The sequence below is a fragment of the Garra rufa genome, chromosome 25 (assembly GCF_049309525.1).
Source record: "Garra rufa chromosome 25, GarRuf1.0, whole genome shotgun sequence".
NCBI classification, from domain to species: Eukaryota; Metazoa; Chordata; class Actinopteri; order Cypriniformes; family Cyprinidae; genus Garra; species Garra rufa.
In genome coordinates, this window is record NC_133385.1 from 28,467,611 (window position 1) to 28,494,172 (window position 26,562).

The 26,562-nt window shown below is 37.6% G+C and overlaps 1 protein-coding gene across 1 annotated transcript in view; it reads left to right on the plus strand.

Annotated features, from left to right (window-relative positions):
* The window catches only part of LOC141301430 (laminin subunit beta-4-like), a 43,621-nt gene that overhangs the window by 6,868 nt on the left and 10,191 nt on the right, over positions 1–26,562 (plus strand). Inside the window, exons 2-26 of the mRNA XM_073831660.1 lie at positions 9,966–10,123; positions 13,790–13,925; positions 14,014–14,087; positions 14,157–14,345; positions 14,436–14,499; positions 14,858–15,072; positions 16,423–16,543; positions 17,119–17,307; positions 17,753–17,908; positions 18,078–18,190; positions 18,874–18,953; positions 19,032–19,164; positions 19,269–19,565; positions 19,849–20,034; positions 20,123–20,232; positions 21,888–22,008; positions 22,117–22,294; positions 22,385–22,528; positions 22,623–22,854; positions 22,945–23,102; positions 23,273–23,497; positions 25,350–25,567; positions 25,690–25,786; positions 25,869–26,223; positions 26,297–26,457. Of these exons, the coding sequence (XP_073687761.1) occupies positions 9,966–10,123; positions 13,790–13,925; positions 14,014–14,087; positions 14,157–14,345; positions 14,436–14,499; positions 14,858–15,072; positions 16,423–16,543; positions 17,119–17,307; positions 17,753–17,908; positions 18,078–18,190; positions 18,874–18,953; positions 19,032–19,164; positions 19,269–19,565; positions 19,849–20,034; positions 20,123–20,232; positions 21,888–22,008; positions 22,117–22,294; positions 22,385–22,528; positions 22,623–22,854; positions 22,945–23,102; positions 23,273–23,497; positions 25,350–25,567; positions 25,690–25,786; positions 25,869–26,223; positions 26,297–26,457 (4,110 nt within the window). The remainder of the gene's footprint in view (positions 1–9,965; positions 10,124–13,789; positions 13,926–14,013; positions 14,088–14,156; positions 14,346–14,435; positions 14,500–14,857; positions 15,073–16,422; positions 16,544–17,118; positions 17,308–17,752; positions 17,909–18,077; positions 18,191–18,873; positions 18,954–19,031; positions 19,165–19,268; positions 19,566–19,848; positions 20,035–20,122; positions 20,233–21,887; positions 22,009–22,116; positions 22,295–22,384; positions 22,529–22,622; positions 22,855–22,944; positions 23,103–23,272; positions 23,498–25,349; positions 25,568–25,689; positions 25,787–25,868; positions 26,224–26,296; positions 26,458–26,562) is intronic.

The window sequence follows — 26,562 nt, forward strand, 5'->3', positions numbered from 1 at the left end:
CCAGGGTCACAAATAATGACTTTATTCAAAAATGTCTTCTCTTCTGTGCAGGATTGCCAGGTTTTACAACAAAACCCACCCAACTGCTGTTTAAAACTATTCCAATCGCGTTTTGGTGGCAGGTCGCTTCAACCTGCGGACATGAAAAAGCTGTAGCAGGTGTTATAGGGATAGTTCAGGCAAAAATTACAAATCTGTCATTAATTACTCACCCTCATGTCGTGCCAAACCTGTAAGACCTTTATCTTCAGAAAACAAATTAAGGTATTTTTGATTAAATCCGAGCGCTTTCTGACCCTGCATAGACAGCAACGCAACTGACACGTTCAAGAGCTAGAAAAATAGTAAGAACGTTGATAAAGAAGTCCATGTGACATCAGTGGTTCAACCATAATGTTATAAAGCTATCAGAATACTTTTTGTGCACAAAGAAAACAAAAATAACGACTTTATTCAACAACTTCATCTCTTCCGTGCAGGGTTGCATCACCAATTATCACATTATTGGTGTCGCTTCTAGGGATGTCAAAATGGCTAAAAAACTAAATTTAAAAATAATATCAATATTCGAATTATATTTAAATTTTAAGGGGTCATATAATGTTGCTAAAAAGGGCATTATTTTGTGTATTCGTTGTAATGCAGTGTGTTTATGCAGTTTGATGTTAAAAAACATTTTTCCACATACTGTACATTATTGTTGCTCCTCTTTGCCCCGCCTTTCTGAAAAGTTTCGATCTTTACAAAACTCATCGTTGATGGAAACCAGGTGTTCTCTGACTGGCCAGCTATCTTGTGCGTTGTGATTGGCTGAATACCTTAAGCATGTGACCGAAATGTTACGCCCCTTACCATGCCGTTTCTCGGCACGACGAGACAGAAACAATAAAACCCATTATAAACGAGGCACTTGTTGCATCCAGTGGGGACATAACTACTGATTATAATGACTCATACTGTCTTTTTACGCGTTTTTTGTTGTGTTGCGTCGCGTAAAGCTATTCTACAAACGCAAATGCAGTTTTTAGAATGGGTTGAAGCGATGCGACACAACAAAAAAGAAACAAAAAGCAATCCTCTACACTGCTCAAAACTCACGTTTGAATAGTCAGTACTGAAATCTTTTAATATGAAAACGTACTTACAGGCCGTCAGTCAGAAGCGCAGACTGTCCTCGCGACACTGGAACTGCCCCTCTTTATAGTCTTAACCCTTTGTGTACAGCTGGCATTGTAAGCTGCTCTCCCAGGTTCAGGAAACAGTCCCCCGTGAAATGCGCATCACCCGCTCAAATATTTGAGTTGTACTGTTCCAGAGAAGTGTTGTAAATATAGCTCATTTGAAAGGCCAAACAAAGTACGAAGTACGAAACACACTGCGTCTCCACAACATGGCGGCTGCAACACTACTATTGCCGGTAAAAAGTTACGCCTTCTTTCTTCCCATATACAGTGGTGTGAAAAAGTGTTGGCCCCCTTCCTGATACTTTATTTTTTTTGCATGTTTGTCACACTTTAATGTTTCAGATCATCAATCAAGCTTACATATTAATCAAAGATAACACAAGTAAGCACAACATGCAGTTTTTAAATGAAGGGTTTTTTTTTATGAAGGTTAAAAAAATCCAAACCCACACGGCCCTGTGTGAAAAAGTGTTTGCAACACTGCTTCAGGGTCAGTCCTTGCCGCGTGTTCACAAGAGTACTCGATGCAAGCATATTCTTGTAACTTCATAAAACTGCGGTTGAACCACTGATGTCACATGGACAATTTTATCAATGTCTTTACTACCTTTCTGGGCCTTGAATGTCGCAGTTGCGTTGCTGTCTACGAAGAGTCACAAAGGGTCGGATTTCATCAAAAATATCTTAATTTGTGTTCTTACGAGTTTGGAACGACATGAAGATGAGTAATCAATGACGGAATTTTCATTTTGGGTGAACTGTCTCTTTAAATCTGCTCTACTCGCCACTAAACTAACACATCTTACATTTACTTGTATTATTTGGTGTATTTAGTGCAACAACTTTGGTCCAAGGACCCAGATTTTATAGCAGACATCAAGCGGGCACCCAAAACAGTCCCAAAATCATTTATTTTTATTATTTGGTGCTTTTAGTACAACAACTTAGCACCGACACTAAAAAAAGTAGACGCAGTGACTTCCCTGTGCATTTTCAGATCCATATTTGCTTTATAGCTGCTTCTTACATCTGGTTCTCAATGCACTTTGTATAACGATTCTTGGGAGATGTCCTGAAATATTAACTCCCGTATAAAGTTCTCTCTGGCTTGTATCATACTCCATATTCTTAAACATTCATTTCATTCTTCCAAAGCAAATGCTTTATTACACACACCTTCTAAAGCAGCAGTATGACGTGTTTAATCCAAGCAGATCTTGTCAAACACATTTCTATCTCTGATTTGTCATTGACAAGAGCGTGTCCTGTAATGAATCTAGCCATCATTCCCTCTCAAACAGAATGCTGTATTCTGTACATGACAAGCGTAAATCAACTCTCAATGCAACTTAATCCTTTTTTCCTCACACGGCCTTGGGGCTTTTCTTCCTTCTCACACACACACACGGGAGCTCAGGTGTGTCTTTACAGGCTTCGGCTTTCAGAGTTATTGCCGCACAATCCATTGCTGGCAGCTATAGGTACGTGCACACAAGCCTGGGACCACAACAGAAGCAGAAGACCCCGACTAATCATCTTCAACTCTCCATCCCGCTGATATTGTGTAAGTGTTCAGTCGTTTTTGTGTAACCAGCTGTGCTGCTGCATTAAGAGTAATACAATGGCATGCAAATTGTAAGTCAGTGCTCTGTTGTCCTCTATAGAGTATTTGGACTGGGATGAATCATTTTCGGTAGAAGTCGAAGCTGTTCAGTCAAGTCCTGTCCAACCACATGCTATTTGTCTTCATCTGCTGAGGTATGTGTGGAAAATATTTTGTCACAGCTGATGTAATGATTTCTTGGTTTACAGTGTTTGGAAATATGCAGTTGTGGGATGTGTGTCAGTATTTTGTTCAAAATGAAAAAAAAAAAAAAAATGTGTTATGAGTCATTTTTTGGGATTGTTTTTGGTTATTTTTCTGCTTATTTTGAAAGAGAGAGAGAACACCATCAACAAAATAAGATTTTTTTTAATTTAGAATTTTTTTTAACATTTGTTTTAATTAATTAAAATTTAATTTCTATATTATATTTAATATTTTCTTTATTTTTTATTTGACCTTGTGTTTTAACATTTAAAATTTAGTCTGTTTTAGTAACCTATATTTTTATTTATTTGCAATGTAGTAATTTAGGTGTGTTAATAATATCAAAATTTAAAACATTTCTATTCTATTCTAATCTTATTCATTCATTCAGCATATTTGGTATTTTTTCTTTTTCTTTTTTTGAGCGAGAGAAAAAGAGAGAGAGAGAACATTACCTTAATAAAATAAGAATTGTTAATGATAGTTTAGTAATTTGTTTTACATTTTATTTTAATTAATTTTATTTAACTTTGTGTTTTACCATACTCAGAAGTGTTAATGAGCAACTTTTATAATATATTTTATTGTATTTTGAATACATTAATTTGGTTGTAACTTATAATTTTGTTTTTAAAGTTTAAGAAACGTCTTTTTATTTTATTTTTAATATGGCAGTTTAGTGTGTTTTAATAATCTATATTTAGTTGTTAGGTGTATTAAAAATATCAAATTTAAATGTAAATTTTTTTCAATAAAATAAAATAATTCATTCATTCATTCAGCATATTTGGTCTTTTTTTGAAAGCGAGAGAGATAGAAAATAATCTTAACAAAGTAATTATAAATATGTATTAAAAATATAAAAATTAAATATCCTACATTTTTTTAAATTTACATTTTCAGCATATTTTTTGAGAGTTAAAGAGAGAGAACATAACCTCAACAAAATAACTGTTCATGTGCAACCTTTTATGTTTACTATTTTTTTATTTTATTTAATTTAATTTACATGTATTTGTATTATTGTATTTGACTTTGTATTTTAACAATCATTAAACAAAGTGTTAATGAGTAATTTTTGTTAACAACTTTTATCATTTATTTTATTGAATTTTAAATACAGTAATTTTACTGTAACATAAAATGTAGTTTTTAATGTTTTAGTAATGTGTACTCTTTATTTTTTTCAATATGGACATTTAGTGGATTTAAGTTTAAATTTAGTTAATTTAGGTGTATTAAAAATATCAAATAAAAAAAATCCTACATTTTTGAAAATATGGAAAAAATATTAATTAAAATATACTCAGTCTTTTTTTTAAATAGAGAGAGAACATAACATCAACAAAATAAACATTGTTAATGTACAACCTTTTGATTTAACGTTTTATTATTTTACTTTTTATTTTATATTTCAAGTTTTCCTTATTTCATTTTACTTTGTATTTTAACAATTAGAAGTGTTGATGAGCTATTTTTAGCAACTTTTGTTGTAATTCTGAAGTATCTGTATAATTTTGTTTTTAATGTTTTATTAACTTGTTTATTTGATTATTATATTTTAAATATGCCAATTTCGTTGTATTTAAACATTTATTCGCCTAATGTTTTAAATACTTTTATTTTATTTGTAATATAGTAATTTATTTTTTCTGTTAAAAGTGGCAAACTGTAAAATTCTAAAAAAAAAAAAAATTAAATATACATTTTTACATTTTTATTATTATATTATTTTTACATTTTTTTTAAATTATTAAGTTAATCAGAGATAAGCTGTCCTATACAGATAAAATAAGTAATCTTACAGTGAACTTTGGCATAGTTTGGTTGAGTTTAATGCAGTACCAAATGCTATGAAAATAGGTCTTAGTTGCAATAACATTACATCTGTAGCATTGTGCTATGTGCATTGCTTAAAAGCAATTCTAATACTATAATGACAATCTTGTTCTTGCATGTTTTAAATTCGCTGTTTTATCACAACAGAAGCCCACCTGTACTTCCAGAGCTGTTGTCACGTAAATGCATTGTGGCTTTTCTTGAATGAAACTGGACTAGTGCATTGTGGTGAATGATCTATGCTGTGTTAAAAAACCGACACATACTCTTTGTGTCATAGACATACAGAAAATGATCAAATTACAGGCTCATCTCACACTACAGAGGTTAATGGATGGCTTTTAGAGCAGTTCTTACATAGTTTTTGCTTCAGGACCCAGATTTTATAGCAGATGTCAAGTGGACAGAAAAATGTGAAGCTGTCAAAAATCCTACAATGTTTCTACACAAATCAAAATCAAAATATCATATTTATAAAAACAAATGCTGCTGTAGTGCAGTGCAGAGCAGGAAGTATAAAAACAGCAGAAATTGAATGCACATGAAAAACAGCCAGTTCAGAAGTATTGGTCCACTCAGTTGACCCACATTCAACAGGCTCCAGAAGTGAACTTCAGGAGTGAGAATGAGCTCACAAAAGCACGACTTAGCATTTTAGACAGATTAGCATGCTAAGCTAACTTAATACTAAAGTAGTTAATGGTTAACCTGATAACTGAAGCGCTACATTAGAACATTAGCACGCTAACCAATCAGCATGAACACTAGGTGGCGCTGTGTTCAAACTTCTCAGGTACCTCTCGGACATGCTGTCGATGATCCCTACCATTAGATATGTCAAAAGGTTCAAAATATATTGCAAATTATGTCAAAATGTCCAAGGAAAAACATAATTTTCTGACAAACTGTTCGAAAGTTATAAGCAAAAATTTGCATTTTTAATCTCTCACGACCCATAGGTGGCGCTGTTCCCAACTTTGGCATGGACCCTCAGAGCATGGTTTTGATGACGCATACCAAGTTTCATTTCAATTGATCAAAGTTTGGCCAAGATATAGCCTCTGAACCAATTTTGGGTCGACTTCGTTAAATTTGCGACATTATAACTTTTGAACAAAGATGAATAAAAAAAATGTTTAGTCATTTCTGTGCAGCTCAGTCCAAAGATCATCTGAGCCAATTTTGTGAAGAATTGGATCAATTTTCAAGGAGGAGTAGCAAAAACAGAATACTGTACTTTTCAAAATGGCCGCTACTGTAATGGGTGGAGTCTTAATGTAAGCAACTGATTGTGATCAGCAGGAAGAGAGAGGAATCAGATGTACTAAGTTTCATTTTTCAGGAGTTATTACCATTTTAGTGTTGAATTTTTGAACTAGTGGTGGCGCTATAGAGTTGGTCCTAGAGACCCCAAAGTTGGTCAGATCACATTTCATGACCATCACTATAAGTGTGCCAATTTCCTGTGTTCCCTTCATAGGGCTGCCATAGACTCCCATTGGATGAAAATGATAAGAAAACAAATAGATAAACTCACAATGCTTAATAAGTTATAAAGTCAGAATTTAAACTCACAATTGCAAGATATAACCAGTCAGGTTTATATCGTGCAGGGAGTTTATATCCTGCAGTTCTGACTTTTTCCTTGCAATTCTGACTTTATTTCTCACAATTACACGTTTATATCCCACAATTCTGACTTTTTTCTTGCAATTTTGACTTTATAACTCGCAATTACAAGTTTGTATTACGCAATTCTGACTTTATTTCTCGCAATTGCGAGTTTATGTCCTGCAATTCTGACTTTTTCTCGCATTTCTGACATCATTTTCTGACAAACTGTTCGAAAGTTATACGCAAAAATGTGCATTTTTAGTATCTCACGACCCATAGGTGGCACTGTTCCCAACTTTGGCATGGTCCCTCAGAGCATGGTTTTTATGAAGCATACCAAGTTTCATTTCAATTGATCAAAGTTTGGCCAAGATATAGCCTCTGAACCAATTTTGGGTCGACCTTGTTAACTTTGCGACATCATAACTGTTAAACAAAGATGAATTTAAAAAAAAATGTTCAGTCATTTCTGTGCAGCTCATTCCAAAGATCATCTAAAGGCTGGAATACACTACACAACTTTTAAAATCGGAACAGCTTTTTTAAACAATAGGCATCATACACTTACCGACTTTGTAAACATGACAGAGGAAAACTGGCCATCATACACTACACGACTGAGGATCATACACTAGCAGACGTTGAAGTCTGACGATCACAACAAACTCATGCAGAAACGTGCATTCTAAAATCGGCTGAAAATATTAAACATGTTTGATATCCTCTGACTGGATGGAATCAAAGTCTGAAGCTAAAATATCAGAGTCTGTGACCATCATACACTATGCGATTTTCTATGGAATCTCTCAACTTAAATCTGCAGACTTGCTCTGACTTTCAGCAACTAGCCTCAACTTCTCCAGACTGTAAATCAGTGGAAAATCGAGGCAAAAATCACAGTGTATTTCAGGCTTAAGCCAATTTTGTGAAGAATTGGATCAATTTACAAGGAGGAGTAGCAAAAAAACAGAATACTGTACTTTTCAAAATGGCTGCTACTGTAATGGGTGGAGTCTTAATGTAAGCAACTCATTCTGATCAGCAAGAAGAGAGGAATTGGGTGTACTAAGTTTATTTTTTCTAGAATTAGGGGTTCAGGAGTTATTACCATTTTAATGTTGAATTTTTGAACTAGTGGTGGTGCTATAGAGTTGGACCTAGAGACCCCAAAGTTTGTCAGATCACTATTCATGGCCATCACTACAAGTGTGCCAAATTTAACCAATTTTCTATTTTCCCTTTATAGAGCTGCCATAGACTCCTATTGGACGAACATAATAAGAAAACATACAGATATAAATATCCTAAATATCCAGATTTTGATTAATAGTGCAAATAAAGTGCTGATGAATGCAGTCAAGATGCTCTCAAGGTGTTTATGTGATTGCTTGTACTTGACATTTTGATTGCTGAATATTCAATGAGAAAAACATTTTGACACCACGCTTTAATTAAAGCGGTAGTAAACCTTAGGGCATGCGCTGACATATTTCTCACATTGAGTTTGTATCACATTCCTCCTCCTCCATTCATCCATCCATCCTTTCTTTCTCTCTCCTCATGCACCCTTTTGTCCTACAGGTCCAACTATGCTGATCCGATTGGAGACATCGGCGTTCCTGATTCTCTGTAAGTCTGCTCAAATCTTTGACATTGCTGCAAGCTGACAGTGAAATTACCCCATGAGCCCAATCATGGGAAACATGCGATCACTTGCCACCCTTGGATTGAATTTTTTCCCCCCACTTGTTGACACTTGAATCCTCTAACATGCAAGTAGTCTTATATTTTTCAACATATTTCTTTAATTTTCATAGCAAAGCCAGTTTGAACAAATCACTGTCACTTGACGTCTGGCTCATACTTGTTTTGGTTTTGTCCCGTTTTTATTCTGGAAAATTAGTGAAGTAGTTAGTAGACGAAAGTAGTAGACGATGCTTACATTTAACCTGCAAATTAAAGTCTAGTTTCTAAAGAGAAACAAGAGATTATGTTCTTATGTAACTGTTTTTTAAGTAGTGTTGTATTTTTGTAGGCTAAAATCCAGACACGAGTTAGCCTTTTAATTTTTTTTAATGGGTTTTGATTAAATGCCTGGAACAAGTGTCTATGCACAGCCTTATTATAATCACACTCTTTTCCTATTCTAACTAAAACTTAGAGAAAATGTTGCTAAAACTGAAAGAGTTGTTTAATATTTTAAATATATATATCTGTTTATTGTCACACCCGGGGGGTTTGGTCCATATAAGCTGTGAATGATCTGCATATTAAGGCCTTTTGAGAGAATGAGTTATTTCAGGTGTAACATAAGGCTTATGTAATAAAATATTGTGAATACATATGTGATTGTCAATGAAATATCTATTTGCAGATGGTAATTTTTCGCAAATCTGTGGCAGTTACGAAGGGATTCAGGGAAATGGATCCACAGCAGCTAAAAATCTTTATTATTTTTATCATTATTTCATTCTTAAAAGCTGTCCACAAATTGTTCACCATAGTGAAAAATGTGCTGTTGCTACCAGATCTCAATTACCAAAAAATCACAGTTTTCATTTAAAAAAATCATGTTTTCTCAAGCAAACTCAATTTTGAAATTCCACAGAAAAATCTCCATATATTTTTTGGCATAGACAAAGTTTGTTGATATGGAAGCCCGTTTCTGCCACTAAATGAAAAATAAAAAAGTTAATTGCGACTTTTTATCTTGCAATTCTGATTTTTTTTTCTCAGAATTGTGAGCTATAAACTCACAATGCAAGTTATAAAGTCAGAATTTCAGAATTTAAACTCGAGTTAAAAAGTCACAATTGCGAGACATAACCAGTCAGGTTTATATCCCGCAGAGTGCTTATATCCCGCAATTCTCGGCAAGACTTTTTTCTTGCAATTCTGAATTTATTTCTCACAATTACGTTTATATCACGCAATTCTGAGAAAAAGTCAGAAATGCCAGTTTATATCTTGCAATTATGACTATAACTCGCAATTATGACTTTATTTCTTGCAATTGAGTTTACATCCTACAATTCAGATTTTTTTTCTTGCAATTCTGACTTTATAATTTGCAACTGCAAGTTTGTATCACGCAATTCTGAGAAACAAAGTCAGTATTACCAGTTTATATCTTGCAATTCTGACTTTATTTCTTGCAATTGCGAGTTTATGTCCCGCAATTCTCACTTTTTCTCGCAAAGCTCTGTTCACAGCGAGCTGTTTCGGTGCGCGACTCTTTAAATGATAATGAGCTACTGCTCACTCCTTCCCTCTTTTCCATTTTTTGTATATTCGGTGGCACATTATCATCAAAAACAAAACTAATCCACTGCATCCTCAGTGGCTCTAATGTCGGGAGAAAATGAAGACTCTCATGTTCACTTGTACATTCTCAGTCTAGAGAGCATTTGATTGGAGACCGATTTGTAGTACAGGATGATATTGATATGCAGCTAACTTTATTACTTGAAGTTTAGCTAATGCAGAACGTGGTATAACTGAACGTTTGTGATTTGTAGTGATAGCAGCTCCAGCCCGCCTCCAAGACGAATGCGTGGGGAATTCATGTTATCCTAACCTCGGTGACCTCATGGTGGGCCGCGCCTCCCAGCTCACGGCTTCCTCAACCTGTGGACTCTACAGACCACAAAACTATTGCATCCTGGGATACCTAGAGGTCAGTTGTCAAAAGCGCAACACTTCAAGAGGTCCGAATGTCAGTGATGTGGTTTAAAATATGTATGCCTTCAGAGTATTAAACCAGAAAAGGAAGTAGATTCGAAGAGTTGCTCCCAGAACATTGCTTGTTTGGTTTACAGGGAAAGACTTCTCTGGATTTTGGTAGTACACATCACTTTGAAACTCTGAAAAAATATTTGAAAAAAGATCACAAATTCAAGGTTGTAAATTCCCAAGTCCTTGAACCCTGAAGCAAATGCATTTCTCTCGGGACTCCGAGTACAGTTTTCTCAGACATATTTGCATAACATCTTCCAATCCAAACTACCCAGAATACAGTTCCATCCCAAAGTGGTGTCTTTTCAGCACCCACACTGAGATTAAAAAGAGTCGGCATGCCTTTTTCTCTTTTTTCAGCGTGGATTGACAGCACTCTGGCCGACCCTTTGGGTAATACATACTACAGACAAGTTCTGATGTGCCTCTCTGAGCTGTCGTATAGGTCATTACCTCTTCTCTGCCACAAGACTAATTTATGCCTGTTTCCATATTCCCCTTTCCTCCCGCCTCATACCCCTGGCCCTGTCTATACAGGTGATAAAGCTGGTATGTGGGTGTGTCGTTCAGCACTCGTTTTGTATATTTACACTACCTTTCTTGGCCTGAAAAACCCACCGCAATGGTGCTTCCAATAACAGGCAGTATAAATAAAAGGAAACTGCAAAAACACTGAATGCATTTGGATAAGTTGGTTTCGGAGGTGTTAAAATGAGATTATTGATGTGATGGACAGTTCTTGTTCATACATGCCCGCAACAAAGACATACCCCCGCATATCCCCCCTCATTGTCCCTACGATATTCAGGAAATTCTTGTGAATTTTTGCCAGGAGACACTAATTACAAAGAATAATACATTACTGCAAGAGCTTCTGCGACTCACTCCCTGCTGTATTAATTCACTCAGGAAATTCCGTCTTTATTTGTTCATTTTCTCATGTTGTTCCAAATCCATAGAAATTTCTTTCTTGCATAGAACACAAAAGGTGATTTTTTTTTTTTGAAGAACATCCTGGTGGGTCTTTTCAATATAATAAAAGTGAATGAAGACTGCCGAGTCCCAAAGTAAACCTAATAAAAGTAGTCTCTGTGCTCTATATTCCAAGTCTTCTGAAACCATTCGCTGGTTTTGTGTGAAGAACAGACGGAAATATAAGTCCTTATTCAATTAAAATCCTGCCATCCACCCTTATTCTTCTTGGCAAGTTCATGAGAGAAGTGGTGCTCAATCTGCGAACGAATCATTGTTTATAATCAGAGATTGGTCCGAGAAACTGAATTAGTTCACTTTCAGAATAAAGATTTCCTGATAATTTACTAACTCCCATGTCATCCAAGATGTTCATGCCATACTTTGTTCAGTTGAAAAGGAATTAAGGTGTTTGAGGAAAACATTTTTCTCCATAAAGTGGACTTCAATGGGGATCAACGGGTTGAAGGTCCAAATATCAATGCAGTTTCAATGCAGCTTCAAAGGGCTCTACACGACCCCAGGCGAGGAATAAGGGTAGTATCTAGCGAAGCGTTTGGCAATTTTCTAAAAAAAATAAACACGTTTTAACCACAAATGCTTGTCTTCCACTAGCTCTGCAATGCGCATCTGCGACTTTATGCATTACGTAAAAGTCACGTAGGATTAGTTCTTTGTCTCTGTACTTTGGTACAAAATATTCCATGTCATTTTCTCCTCCAACTTCAAAATCGTCTGACATCGTTGTTTTACCTTTTTTTGTAAAGGGCGTTTGACTTGCATACTTGCATACACTGGGTCAGAACTTTCGCCTAAATCATGACCTTTTCGTCATAATGTGTTACATTACACAATGCGTGAGGTCTAGTTAGTGGTTACAAAGTATAGAAATTAGATTTTTTTTTTTTTAAGAAAATGATGAATCACTTTACTAGATAAAACCCTTATTCCTCGGCTGGGATTGTGTAGAGCCCTTTGGAGTTGTACTGAAACTTAAGTTTGGACCTTCAACCCGTTGGCCACCATTGAAGTCCAATATATGGAAAAAAATCCTGAAATGTTTTCCTCAAAAACCTTAAAGGATTAAGTTCACTTCTAGAACAAAAATGTACAGATAATGTACTCACCCCCTTGTCATCTAAGATGTTCATGTCTTTCTTTCTTCAGTCGTAAAGAAATTATGTTTTTTGAGGAAAACATTTCAGGATTTCTTTCCATATAATGAATATGTATGGTGCCCCCAAGTTTGAACTTCCAAAATGCAGTTTAAATGCAACTTCAAAGGGCTCTAAGCAATCCCAGCCGAGGAAGAAAGGTCTTATTTAGTGAAAATTGGTTATTTTCGACAATTTATATACTTTTTAACCCTTAATTGCTCGTCTTGTCTAGCTCTACCCCATGCGCATGTGTAGCCTGTGTGATCCGAGTCAATTCAGTTAGGGTATGTCGAAAAAATCTTGTTTTCTTCCCCAACTTCAAAATCGCCCTACAACGCTGCAGAAGTACCGACCCAGTGTTTACAAGTGACCATACAAAGAAGATCAAACGCCCTTTACAAAAAAAGGTAAACAGCATTGTAGGACGATTTTGAAGTTGAAGACGAAAACAAGTTTTTCCACATACCCTAACTGTATTGACCCAGATTACACAGACTACGCATGTGCATCACAGAGACGAGACAAGATGAGCATTTAAGTGTTAAAAAATAACATAAATTGTCAATTTGTTTCGAAAATAACCAATCGTTTCGCTAGATAATACCCTTCTTCCTTGGCTGGGATCAGTTAGAGCCCTTTGAAGCTGCATTTAAAATACATTTTGGAAGTTCAAACTTGGGGGCACCATACATATTCATTATATGGAGAGAAATCCTGAAATGTTTTCCTCAACAAACATAATTTCTTTACGACTGAAGAAAGAAAGACATGAACATCTTGGATGACAAGGGGGTAAGTATGTGATCTGTAAAAAAATTTTCTGGAAATGAACTAATCCTATAATTTCTTCTCGACTAAAGAAAGAAGACATGAACATCTTGGATGACATAGGGGTGAGTAAATTATCAGGAAATGTTATTCTGGAAGTGAACTAATCCTTTAACCTACTATGGCTGCAAGTTCTGACATTACCAACATTCATTATTTCACAAGAGCATAGTTCCAAAAAACGTTTGGAACTATTTTAGCTTGTCAAGAAAATAGAAAAATACCCAGGGAACCTGCGATTGAATCAAACATCTGGAAATAAAGCAAAACAACAGAGAACTAAACTTATCAAAGTAGTCCTCAGATGCCATGCTTGTTATTTAAAGCTATAATCTGATATTATTTGATCTCACCACCTGTTATATTGTTGAACCAACGTAGTTCGAAAGACAGATGTGCAACAAAGTTACTACGCTTTCTGGAAACGATGCATTGCACTGTGGTAGTTAATCAGCGAGTTACGTTATTCAATGGGAAATGCACCCCTGAATGATTCATTAATGAATCTGACTGATTCGGTTCTCAAGTTTAGCTCACTGACCAGCCATAACTGTTAATGGAGCAGAAAACCAAATTTCATTCTGTTTATCACACTAGTTATTACATATTGCAATTTAAAAGACATTATTTCTCCTTATCTCAAAACTCAGAATGAGCGCAAGTGCTTCATCTGTGACTCCAGGAGCCCCTACAATCTCCAATACAATCCTAACAGCCACCGCGTAGAGAACATCATCACCACCTTCCGACCTGAACGCAAGATGAGGTGGTGGCAGTCCGAGAATGGTGCGTTCCTTAATCAAACTACTTTGAACTTAATGTATTGTAAAATTCTGCTTGTATACTAAATTTAGACTTAATTTTAAAATTCCAGGTGCGCATGAAGTCAGCATTCAGTTGGATCTGGAATCAATGTTTCAGTTTAGTCATCTGATATTGACGTTCAAGGTACGTTCAACGCTTTCCATATGACAGACCTTATTGATATTTAATTTGATAACAAATGCTCTTAAACAGAGTTTCCGGCCTGCTGCCATGTTGGTCGAGAGGTCACAAGACTTTGGGAAAACCTGGAAGGTTTTCCGTTATTTTGCTGAGGACTGTGCCAACTCATTCCCCGGTATCTCTGAGGGGCCAGCAAATAGTATTGATGACCTTATCTGCGATAGTCGCTACTCTGGAACAGAGCCGTCCACCGATGGAGAGGTAAAGTCAGAGCAATCCTGAATTAATCCAACCTCCTCAATTACTTTTCAATCACATTTCAAACTCATTCTGCTTGTGCTTTTCATCCAGGTGGTGTTGAAAGCCTTGGATCCCAGTTTTGACATCCATGATCCATACGACCCTACTGTACAAGGTTCATGTCTCGTTTGAAGTTGTTTTGTTTGCTTTAGAAAAATGACAGTAATAAAAATGTCAAGCCAGGATGATGCCTAAAGGCATGTCCAATGAGCAAAAGGCCTTGATAACTAAATGATGAGCTCATTGTGAGCTAGACGCTTTGAAAAATTCACTGTAAAGATAATTTACATTGTTCAGACTTGTCATAGCATGATCTGTTCCACTGGTTCTCAGCTGCTTTTCTTTTTCAGGACCCAGATCTTAAATGATGCACTGATATTTACATTTCGGCCGATATCGATGTTACAGCTAATACCGATAAAATAAAAGTTTAAACAACACAAGGAATATCACTTACTTCTTATTGTCCTCAGAGCTGATCACCCTGACGAACCTGCGAGTAAACTTCACCCGCTTGGTCACCCTGGGCGATACGTTGCTCACACGACGGAGGAGGAACCCACAGGACAAGTACTATTATGCCCTCTATGAAATGGTGGTTCGGGGCAGCTGCTTCTGCAATGGCCATGCCAGTCAATGCATTCCTGTGGACAGCACACGTGGAGATACCTTCAGTGAGTCCGGCATGGTAAGCATACTCCTGCAAGAAAGAAAATCACATCTGAGACCTCTTAATATCTGAACTGTTTCTCTTAGACATTGAAATTAAATGGAGATTAATGGATTAATCTTCTTTACACTTTTAGAAGAGATCTTGAAGGGATAGTTCACCCAAAAATTAAAATTCTGTTATTAGTAAATCACCCTCATGCTGTTCCAAACACATAAGACCTTTGTTCATCTTTGAAACACAAATTACGATATTTTTGATTAAATCTGAAAGCTTTCTGACCCTGGATAGACAGCAATGCAACTACTACGTTCAAGGCCCAGAAAGGTGGTTGGGACATTGTTAAAATAGTCCATGTGACATCAGTGTTTCAACCATAAAGGCCCCAATATACTAAACAAATTCCTTTTCGTTCTTCACTTAGGGTTAAAACAAAGTTCAAAATACGTGAGTAGCGGTATACTGTTTGCAAAAATCCTGAGCGCACACCTCCTGTGACGTAATCATCACGGACCAATGGTAGTACGAAGGTGTTTTGCAGCTGGAACAAACTTTTCTGGAAAGTTCGCTTTTGCAAGCCGTTTCGAACTCTCAAAACGAACACAAAATGAACTTCGTTTTGACCGGATTTCATTCGAAATTATGTCACATCAGTTCGTTCTTTGATTTTGCTTGATGTATATTGAGGCTTTAGTGTAATGAAGCTACTAGAATACTTTTTGTGTGCAAAGACAACAAAAATAATGACTTTATTCAACAATTTTTTTCTTTTCCGTGTCAGTTTTCAGGGTTTAAAAAACGAACCACTGATGTCACATGGACTATTTTAACGATGTCCTTACTATCTTTCTGGGCCTTGAACATGTTAGTTGTGTTGCTGTCTATGCAGGGTCAGAAAGCTTTCAGATTTCATCAAAAATATCTTAATTTGTGTTCCGAAGATGAACAAAGGTTGTACGGGTTTGGAACGACATGAGGGTGAGTAATTAATGACAAAATTTTCATTTTTGGCTTAACTAATTCTTTAATGTCTCATGCTGTGCTCAGATTACCAAAGTCATGAAAAGTCTCAAGCAAGTTTGAAACCGTTCATTTCCTATCAAAAATGTGGAAGAAGCACTTTTAAGTATAGTCACATTCTTTGTCCTTTACACCATTTCTGAAAAATATGTATAAATGTATTTCTTCTTTATAGGGCAGTTAACAATAATTACTACCTGTCACGCTTCAGTGTAGTAGAAAGGGTTTTGCTCAGCTTTTATAGAAGACTGTTTTTATTCTTAAATTAGTAGCTTAGTTTAAAGAAATGTATAATAATTGTCTTTTTTATGATCCTTTGATATTCACTTCTTTCTGTCTTTGCTCAAGGTGCATGGAAGATGTGTTTGCCAACACAACACCGCAGGGTACAACTGTGAGCGCTGTCAAGACTTCTACCATGATGCCCCCTGGAGGCCAGCTGGCAAAACAGACTCGGATGTTTGCAGAAGTATGCATCACTATTGACAGTTTAAACCACAAAAGACAATTCAAATGGCTGGAGGAACTCATTAAAAGGATAGTTAACCCAAAAATGACATTTCTGTCATTAATTACTTACCCTCATATTGTTCCAAACCTGTAAGACCTTAGTTCATCTTTGGAACACAAATTAAGATATTTTTGATGAAATCCGAGAGCTTTCTGACTCTGCATAGACCACAATGCAACTACCACATAGGACTGGAAAGGTAGTAAGGACATTTTTCAGAATCAGAATCAAAATCAGAAAGAGCTTTATTGCCAAGTGTGCTTGCAAATGGACTACTTTAATGACGTCCATACTACCTTTCTAGGCCTTGAACGTGTCAGTTGCATTGCTTTCTATGCAGGGTCAGAAAGCTCTCAGATTTCATCAAAAATATCTTAATTTGTGCTTTAAAGATAAACAAAGTTCTTACAAGTTTGGAACGACATGAGGGTGAGTAATTAATGACAGAATTTTCATTATTGGGTGAGCTATCCCTTCAAAATACTGGGAATAACAATGAAAAGCCACATATAACTCGTCCTTTAATGTTTCAGGGTGCAACTGTCATGGTCATTCAGAGAAGTGTCACTTTGACTTAGCACGCTACCTGGCCACCGGTGGGGTTAGTGGTGGTGTGTGTGATGACTGCAGAAACAACCGTGTTGGGTCCCAGTGTGAGCTGTGTGGGCCGTATTACTACCAGGACCCTCAACGCTCTGTGGACGACCCCAATGCCTGTATACGTGAGTGACTTGATGAACAATAAAAATCCTCTACTACACTATATGAAATTATTCTACTTTAATCATTCCATTAGGTCTGGTAGAAAGGGTACTTAGATGTGTACATTTGCATTCATTCATTTAGCAGACGCTTTTATCCAAAGTGATTTTCAAATGAGCAATGCAATCACTGATTGATCATAAAGATGCAAATAACAAAGTAAATAACGTTTTAAGATGTAGTTAAGTAGTTTCAGAAGAGATGAATCTACAGCGGTCTCTATGAGCATTATGAATGAAGGTGGGAAGATCATCCCACCAGAAAGTGATTTTGGTATCACAAGGTGTCGCTTACTTACCAAACTCATGTTTATGGAGGGGATGTATACTTGTAAGAGCAAGTGGAAGTAGCAGAGTAGAAATGACAAAGCCTGGACAAGACCTGATCTTTCTGTTTCCCATCCAGCTTGTGAATGTGATCCTGCTGGCTCAGTGGACCGTGGTCTGTGTGATCCAGTGACTGGTCAGTGTGTATGTAAACAAAACGTTGAAGGAGAGCGCTGTGACCGCTGCAAGTTTGGTTTTTACGGGTTCAGCCGGGAGGACCCTAATGGCTGTCAGTGTAAGTGTTTATTCGCCCACAGAATGGGACTCAACTGGCACATTTCATACTCAATGTTTTAAAGTAAGTTTAAATAGCTATACGTTTTTGCATTGACCTTCTTGCAGAAGGTATGCATCTGCTTAAAACTTTTTATCTAATCTTTTTTTGTTCATTTATGCATGGTCAGTGTGTAGGTGTAATTTCATGGGAACGATACGCACTGGCAACCCTTGTGATCAGACAACTGGAACGTGCATCTGCGAGCCTTTTGCTTTTGGCCCACAGTGTGACCAATGTCTGGTGAGCTGAACCTCTCCATTAGACCACAGTGTATAAAGGGCTAGTTCACCCAAAAATTTAAATTCTGTCATTAATTACTCACCAAAACCTGTAAGACCTTCATTCATCTTCGAAATACAAATTGAGATATTTTTGATGAAATCTGAGAGCTTTCTGACCCTTCGTAGACAGCATCGCAACTACCACGTTCAACGGTCCAGAAAGGTAGTAAGGACATCGATAAAATAGTCCATGTGACATTAGTGGTTCAACTGTAATGTTATGAAGCTACGAGAATACTTTTTGTGCACAAAGAAAACAAAAATAATGACTTTCAACAATTTCCTCCCATGTCAGTCCTCAATGCTTTTTTTGTTAAATAATTATTTTTGTGCACAGAAAATATTCTCGTAACTTCATAAACTTAAGGTTCAACCACTGATGTCACATGGACTATTTTATTAATGTCCTTACTACCTTTCTGGGCCTTGAATGTGTTGCGTTGGTGTCTATGCAGGGTCAGAAAGCTCTCAGATTTCATCAAAAATATCTCGATTTGTTTTCTGAAGATGAAGGTCTAACGGGTTTGGAACGATATTAAGGTGATTATTAATGACAGAATTTAATTTTGAGGTGATTTCTCTAAATAGTAATTTATGCCTATTTAATTAATTAATTTTCGACTTTGTTTTCCAATTTCCTAGTCAGGTTACTGGGGTCTGGGAAACACTGTCTATGGCTGCTTACCCTGCGACTGTGACATTGGAGGGGCATTGAGAACTGAGTATGATACTACAGTTTCTTTTCTACAGTAAACCACTAATCAATTGTTTTACAAGTCTGTATGTGCATATTCAAACAGATGTTCCTCAGAGAATGGCCAGTGTGAATGCAGGCCTAACATGGTAGGCCGCAAATGTAGTGAGCCGGCACCTGGATACTTCCTGGCTCCTCTTGATTTCTATATCTATGAGGCTGAGCATGCAGCACCTGTGGTAAGAGACTGGGATTGACTAAATGGAATTTTGTACAAAATTATATATCCTTTATCATTCATTAGAATGAAGAGACCCTCATGACCATCATTTTGCTTCCACAGGTGGAAATTTCACCATTTATACAAGCCCCTCCATTGGTCTACCCCCAGGAACAAATACCTGTACGGCCAACCAAGCTCCCTCTCTGCCCTTCTGCTCCAAAACCCTCCCCAGCGCCTTATAAAGTAACCGAACCCCCAACGGTGAAGCCATCTTCAACGCCATACAACCCCCATGTCACACTACCCATCTGTGAGCACTACTATAGACAAAGGGGTTATGACTTCAAGATCAGTAATGGCAGGGTCGTGGTGGTCAAGCGTGAGAAACGAAGAACTCGAAGACGAAGACAAGGCCAGGTAAAGCCTGAACTGTTAGACCGGGGTAGGCAAGTTCAGTCTTAGAGAGCCGATGTCCTGCAGAGTTTAGCTTCAACCACGAAAAAGACCTCACCTGACTGTAGCCTTAGTAGTCCTGAAGAAACTGATTAGCTTGTTCAGGTGTGTTTGATTAAGGTTGGAACTAAACTATGCAGGACAGTGGCTCTCTAGGACTGAACTTGCCTACTCTTGTGTTAAACAGCATCCTGCCTAACAACTAAGTTGTATTGCTTTTTATATTGTCTTGGTTGATCCCATGCAGAGGACAATCCCCTTTGAACCAGGCTCACCTCTTCAGGTCATCCTGCGACAGCGTGCCCCAGATCATCCCGTCACTTGGACTGGACCGGGTTTTGTGCGAGTTCAGGATGGGGCTGGACTTAGATTTAATGTCAGCAATGTACCAGCTACTCTTGACTACTATGTAGTTGTCCGCTATGAACCAGAGGTTGGCCGGTCTTTTCATTCAATATTTGAATGTCAATGTTTGTTTTGGTCCATTTCACTTTTATGTATTCTAAATGTTATCTTTGCAGTCCACCGATGATTGGACAGCTATCGTGAATGTTGTATCATTTGGATCAGGAGATAGACGTTGTCCATATGACCCGTATGACAAAATGTTTACTCTTCCAGGCTCTGGAAGGTGAGATTTCTGTAGGGTATATTTTGCATATATTTAACAGGTTTTCACTGAGTGCCAATTTAGTAAAGGAGATAGTTCACCCAAAAGTTGAAAATTCTGGTGTTGTTTACTTATGCTCATGCTGTTCCAAACTGCAGAACAGAAAAAGTGAGAAAACTGGAGTCAAATTTTGTTTTGGACCCCATTAAATGATTAGTTCACTTCCAGAACAAAAATGTACAGATAATTTACTCACCCCCATGTCGTCCAAGATGTTCATATCTTTCTTTCTTCAGTCTTCAGAAATTATGTTTCTTGAGGAAAACATTTCAGGAATGTTCTCCATATAGTGGATTTCTATGGTGCCCGCGAGTTTGAACTTCCAAAATGCAGTTTAAAGCAACACTAAAGAGTTTTTTTTACCTTAAAATAATAAAAAATAACTCGTGTCAGTGGTTCATCAACTCTTAACAGGGTGAAACGGCACTTTCGTATTCACTTTGCGACCCTCTATCGGCCATAATAGCACTATGTAAGTTTGGGTCGTCGGGTAGCGGTTTTGTAGTTCAAATGAGACTACAAATGCGACTTGCTTTACGGCTAAAATAAATAGCAAACAATGTCATTATTATTTAATTTTTTATTATTATATTTTCATACTTTCATAGAGTCATGCAACATACTCTACCTTGTCACTGGACATCGTTATTTCCAAAGCCGGTCCTGGATAGCCTCCAAACAAATAACGTGCATGTGACGCGACGGTAAGCTAAATTATTCACGACAGCGGTAATGGACAATTCCGCTTCCAACCTGTAGAGGGAGCGAAGTTCTTTAGTGTTGCTTTAAATGCAGTTTCAAAGGGCTCTAAATGATCCGAGCCGAGGAAGAAGGGTCTGATCTAGTGAAACTATAGGTTATTTATGTTTGAAAAAAAAATAAAAAATGTATATACTTTTTAACTTCAAATGCTCGTCTCGTCTTGCTCTGCCTGAACTCTGTTTTTCCGGTTAGGGTATGTTGAAAAACTCCCATCTCATTTTCTCACTTTTTTTCTTTTTCTGTTTTACCTTTTTTGGTAAGTGTGTTTGATCTTCTTTGCATGTTCACTTTGCAAACACTGGGTCAGTACTTTTGCAATGATGTAGGATGAATTTGAAATTATTTTTGAAGTTGAGGGAGAAAATGAAATGGGAGTTTTTCGACATACCTTAACTGTCTTGAACCAGAAAAAAAAGAGTTCAGGCAGAGCTAGACAAGACGAGCATTTGAGGTTAAAAAGAATATAAATTGTAATAAAAAACAAAAACAAAACAATCGTTTAGCTAGATAAGACCCCTCTTCCTCGACTAGGATTGTTTACAACCGCATTTGGGATCGTTTGAAGCCAGATTAAAACTGCATTTTGAAATTTCAAACTCGGGGAACAATAGAAGTCCACTATATGGAGAAAATTCTTGAAATGTTTTGCTCAAAAAACATAATTTCTTTATGACTGAAGGAAGAAAGACATAAACATTTTGGATGACAAGGGGGTGAGTAAATTATCTGTGAATTTTCATTCTGGAAGTGAACTAATCTTTTAACTTTTATTGTACGAGCTGTTCTTTAAGTGCTCAGGTTCTTGAAATCGTTCATGTAAAATCATCTAACTACATTTAACTTTTCACATACAGGACAGCCACTCTGGATCTTCCAGTATGCCTCAGTGATAGTAATAAATACCATGTGGACGTCACTTTTAGAAAGAAGCCCAGTCGTGACCCTCAGTCCAGCTCATACATCCTTATTGACTCTGTAAGATTTCAACCAGATCTTGTTATTCCAAGATCATTTAAAACGATGAAGCTGCCTTTTGTTGAGTATATTTACTGTATTTATTTACCCCATTCACTTTCACCATAGATGGGTCTTATTCCCAAAGTGGACTCTCTGTCAAACTTCTGCTCGCAGTCATATCTAGCTGAGTTTCAGCAATACAGCTGTATTGAGTTGGGCGCACAGGCAGGGGAGCACACCCTTCCTGAAGTATGTGAGAAGCTTATTGGAAGTATGTCAGCTTTTATTCACAATGGTGCAGTGTGTAAGTATCATCTAAATGTACATCACAAATATACACATTCATTTAATTCCATGATGCACTGCTACCATGTGTATCTGTGTAAATCAACAGCTTGTAGCTGTCATCATTTTGGAGCACATGGCTCATCTTGCAGTAAATTCGATGGACAGTGTCAATGCAAACCCAACGTTATTGGTCGCTGCTGTGATTCCTGTGCTCCTTTGACATATGGGCTTGGACCCAATGGCTGCTCACGTAAGCCATATTCTCATATTCAGAATGTTTTTAGAACATTGCTGCAAACTAGATTCTTTATCTTGGACATTTTATTTGTCATTGACCTCTCTAGAATGTAACTGTGATCCGTCCGGCTCTACCGCTGAGCTGTGTGACCAGACAACTGGTCAGTGCTCGTGTCGTGAAGGAGTAACTGGTCGTCGATGTGATAAATGTTATCCTGGTTACTACGGGTTTCCCCTGTGCAGACGCTGCCAATGCAACGGGTTGGCTGACATCTGTGACCCTTTCACTGGAAACTGTGTGGACTGCAGGGAACACTCCATGGGACCCAACTGTGAAAGGCAAGAGAGAATCTAAGATCAAATTGTTTCAGTTTCGAGGTTAAAGCAAAATAAATGAGTCCCTAGAATTAAGGTTATTTTCTGTTTTAGGTGTAAGGATGGTTATGTTGGTAGCCCTGTCTCTGGGCAGCCATGTGAGCCATGCTTATGTCCAGATCTGAATGGAAGTGGGCGTTTCTTTGCCATTTCCTGCAACAAGGATCCACTCTCTGGAGCACCCTACTGTGAATGTCTGCCTGGACATACAGGTACTTCATACATATATACACTTCTTCATACACAGCACTTTTGAGACCATCAAACAGTCTTCCAGTTACCTGTTTGATCTAACAAAGTGAGAGATGTAAAGATTCAACACTGTTAAACAAACAAATAAATAAAAAAACACCAATTATGAATATTACCTTTTCTCTTGTAGGCCTACACTGTGACTCCTGCGCTCCTGGTTATTATGGTGACCTGAGGTTGCCAGACACCCAATGTGAGGAATGTTGTTGCAACAATAACATCGATCCTCGTGACGGCGATGCATGCGATGCTGTAACTGGCGAATGTTTGCGCTGCTTACACAACACAGAGGGACCGCGCTGTCAGAGCTGCAAACGTGGATACTATGGGAATGCGCTCGCCCAAGACTGCAAAGGTACAGGTTTTAGAGAATACTTTCCTCAAATGGTTCATGTGGCACAAATATGGATCGGCAGGCGAAATTGTGAACTCTTGATTCTTAGGTCTAATGACAAAACAACGACTCCGCAAAAGGAAAACATTTTTAGTGGTTACAGGAACTACTGGTGTTTCATATGGCTAAGTTGCGTACTGGTAGGCCTGAGGTGATACATCGATGCATCATGATTCATGGATCGATTCTGAGATTTTCCCAATGCATCGTGATTGTCTCTGGAATCGATTCTGAGCTTAGTTTTTAACAGAAGATGGCGCTCTAATCTAGTTTTTAACTGCATACTCAAATGCTCATGAAGAAGAGCGCCAACGAGCACCTTGGGTCAGAATGCTTTATGATGCAAAATTTGTGTAAACACATCCCACTGTGAACACTCCTGTAATTTGCTTCAACCTTTTCAAACTTGGAAATGGGAAGCAAGCAGAGTACGGCTGTTTCTAAATAATGCAGTGCCATCTGCTGTTAAAAACTAAGCTCAGAATCGTGAGGATCGCAATGCAATTTGCTGTGCATCGATTTATTTGCTTTCGCACACTAGGAACGTATTTAGTTCTAGGAACTCTGTTTGGGGAACTAAATTAGCTCCTACTTCAGAGTAGGGTCTAAAACTGTTTTATAGGAACTACCAGTGACGTAAGTGTACGTGATTGGCCAAACACATATGAAACACTGGCTACCCAGCATTTTTCAAACAGCCATGTAAAAATATTTACATGGAAAACAGCGATAATGACATTCAGCTACGTTGTGTTCCTTTCTTAGCCTAGTTGATATGTAACACTGCAAGTTGTAATAGGAGATTTAGTCAGATGTTCATGCTCTTTTAATCTCTGTTGAGGACCGCTTCTGAGTTCCTGCTGCCGGTGCGAATGCAACCAGGAAAACAGGCTGAGGGAAATATTGGTTCTCTAGGAACCGCCCTGCTGGCTAGTTCCTATAACGTTGTGGTGCGAAAGCCCCTATTATTAAGGAATTGGAAGCAAGCAAATTATGGCTGTTTCTAAAGCATGCAGTGCCATCTGCTGTTAAAAACGGCTCAGACTCAATTCGAAAGAGAACTGCGGCGCATTTGCAAAATCTCAGAATCGATGCAGAATTATTTCTTGATTCGTGATGCATCAATTTATTTTCCTAGCCCTAGTTACTGGAAGTTCCTGTTGTGCTGGGTTATACCCTACTCTAAAGTAAGAGCTAATTTAGTCCCCATAATTTAGTTTGTGTACCTAAAATCATTTCCGGATTTATGAAAATGTTCCTCTGGTGTAAAAGCTCCTGTAGAAAACTAAGAGAATACTGTTAATGTGACCCAGAAGCATATAAAATTTAACATTAAATTCATAATCAAACAGAGAAGTAGTAACAGATATTTCCTTCCGTATTGTGAGGTACGTCCAAGTAATTATCATAACTGATTATCAAAAAATTGGACTTGGCGGGCAATATTTTGGTTGTTAATTGGTTGGTTTGAGTTGTCTGTGTTACATTCAGAAATGAACACAACCTTGAGGTTGATTGGGAAGGGGTGAGGTTTAAGTGGACTAAATGACTGTTAATGTCACCAGGGACAAGTCTGTAATTTTCATCGTAAGATCCAGTATGACATTCTGATGAAACATTACGAAGTCAAAAAAAGAAAAAAGAAATAACACCTAATAACATACATTTACAAAATAGATGGAATAAAAACGTATTTCGATAAGGGACAGAATAATTAACGTAAATTACACATTGTTTTGGCAACAGTCTTTATATAACAAGTCTTTATTTGGCTTCATAAATAACAAATGTCTTGTTTTTATTGTATTCTTAGAGTGTTCTTGTGACCGAAGGGGCACAGATGACACAAAGTGTACAGCTGGAAGCCCCTGTTTCTGTGACCAGGAAACTGGCCAGTGCCCATGTCGCACAGGTGTCATAGGAACCCTTTGTAATGAGTGTGAGGATGGATACTGGAACCTGGATGGAGAATCTGGGTGCCAGCCCTGCGACTGTGACCCAGAACATGCTCTCAACCATGTCTGTGACAAGGTTAATATGTTGGGTTTATATAATCATTTATACAACAAATTCATTTTAGAAAAATTGTCTAATCACATGGACGGCTGTAACGTTTTTTTGGGGCTTCACACCTTCACTTTATGTTCTTCCAGATCACAGGCCAGTGTTTCTGCCAGCCAGAGTATGGAGGCAGAAAATGTGACGAGTGTGGGCCGAATCACTTTGGAAACCCAGATATACAGTGCATGTGTAAGTTATTAAGTGGAAAATCTAGTTCTCTTTCAAGTCACTGTCTGCTGACTAAAACAAAATGATCTCATCTTTCGTTCAGCTTGTGACTGTAACATGGAAGGCACAATTTATCCAGCTTGTGACCCTTACACGGGTGAGTGCTTGTGTAAGCCAGGGGTGACCGGCCTTTTCTGTGACGATTGCGCCCCGGGTCATGACATAAACTTTCCTGCTTGTGAACCCTGCCATGACTGCTACCACCTCTGGGAGAATATTGTGTCAGATGTTAGACTGGATATCGAGAGGACAGAAACTATGATGCCATGTCCTGAAGATGATCGGCCTAGATCTGAACTACAAAACTTAATGGATTTGTTGGAGAAGCTGCAGAATCTGGCTAACTTGACCGCCAAGGATGAGCTTAAGAAGCTAGAGGAGCTCTTGGCACGCATTAGGTAAGAGACATACTACAATATTTCTGAGACAATGACTACTTTTATCTTACATGTCTTTCTACTCCCTCCTCAGGAATGAAACAGAGACCATTGACCCAAACATAATCATTATTGATCCAACCGTACTGCTCAACACTGACATCGACAATATCCGCCTTGAGTTCAACAGACTGTTGAAGAATCTCATAGAGAAGACAAAGGAGATTCCAGTGACAGACTCCAAAGCTATTAATGGTTTGTGACTGAAAAGAGTTAAATCTTAATGATTACCAACACAAAATGTTGCAGAATCATTTGTTCACCAGTCATTTGTGAACAATACAATTATAACACTTGCCT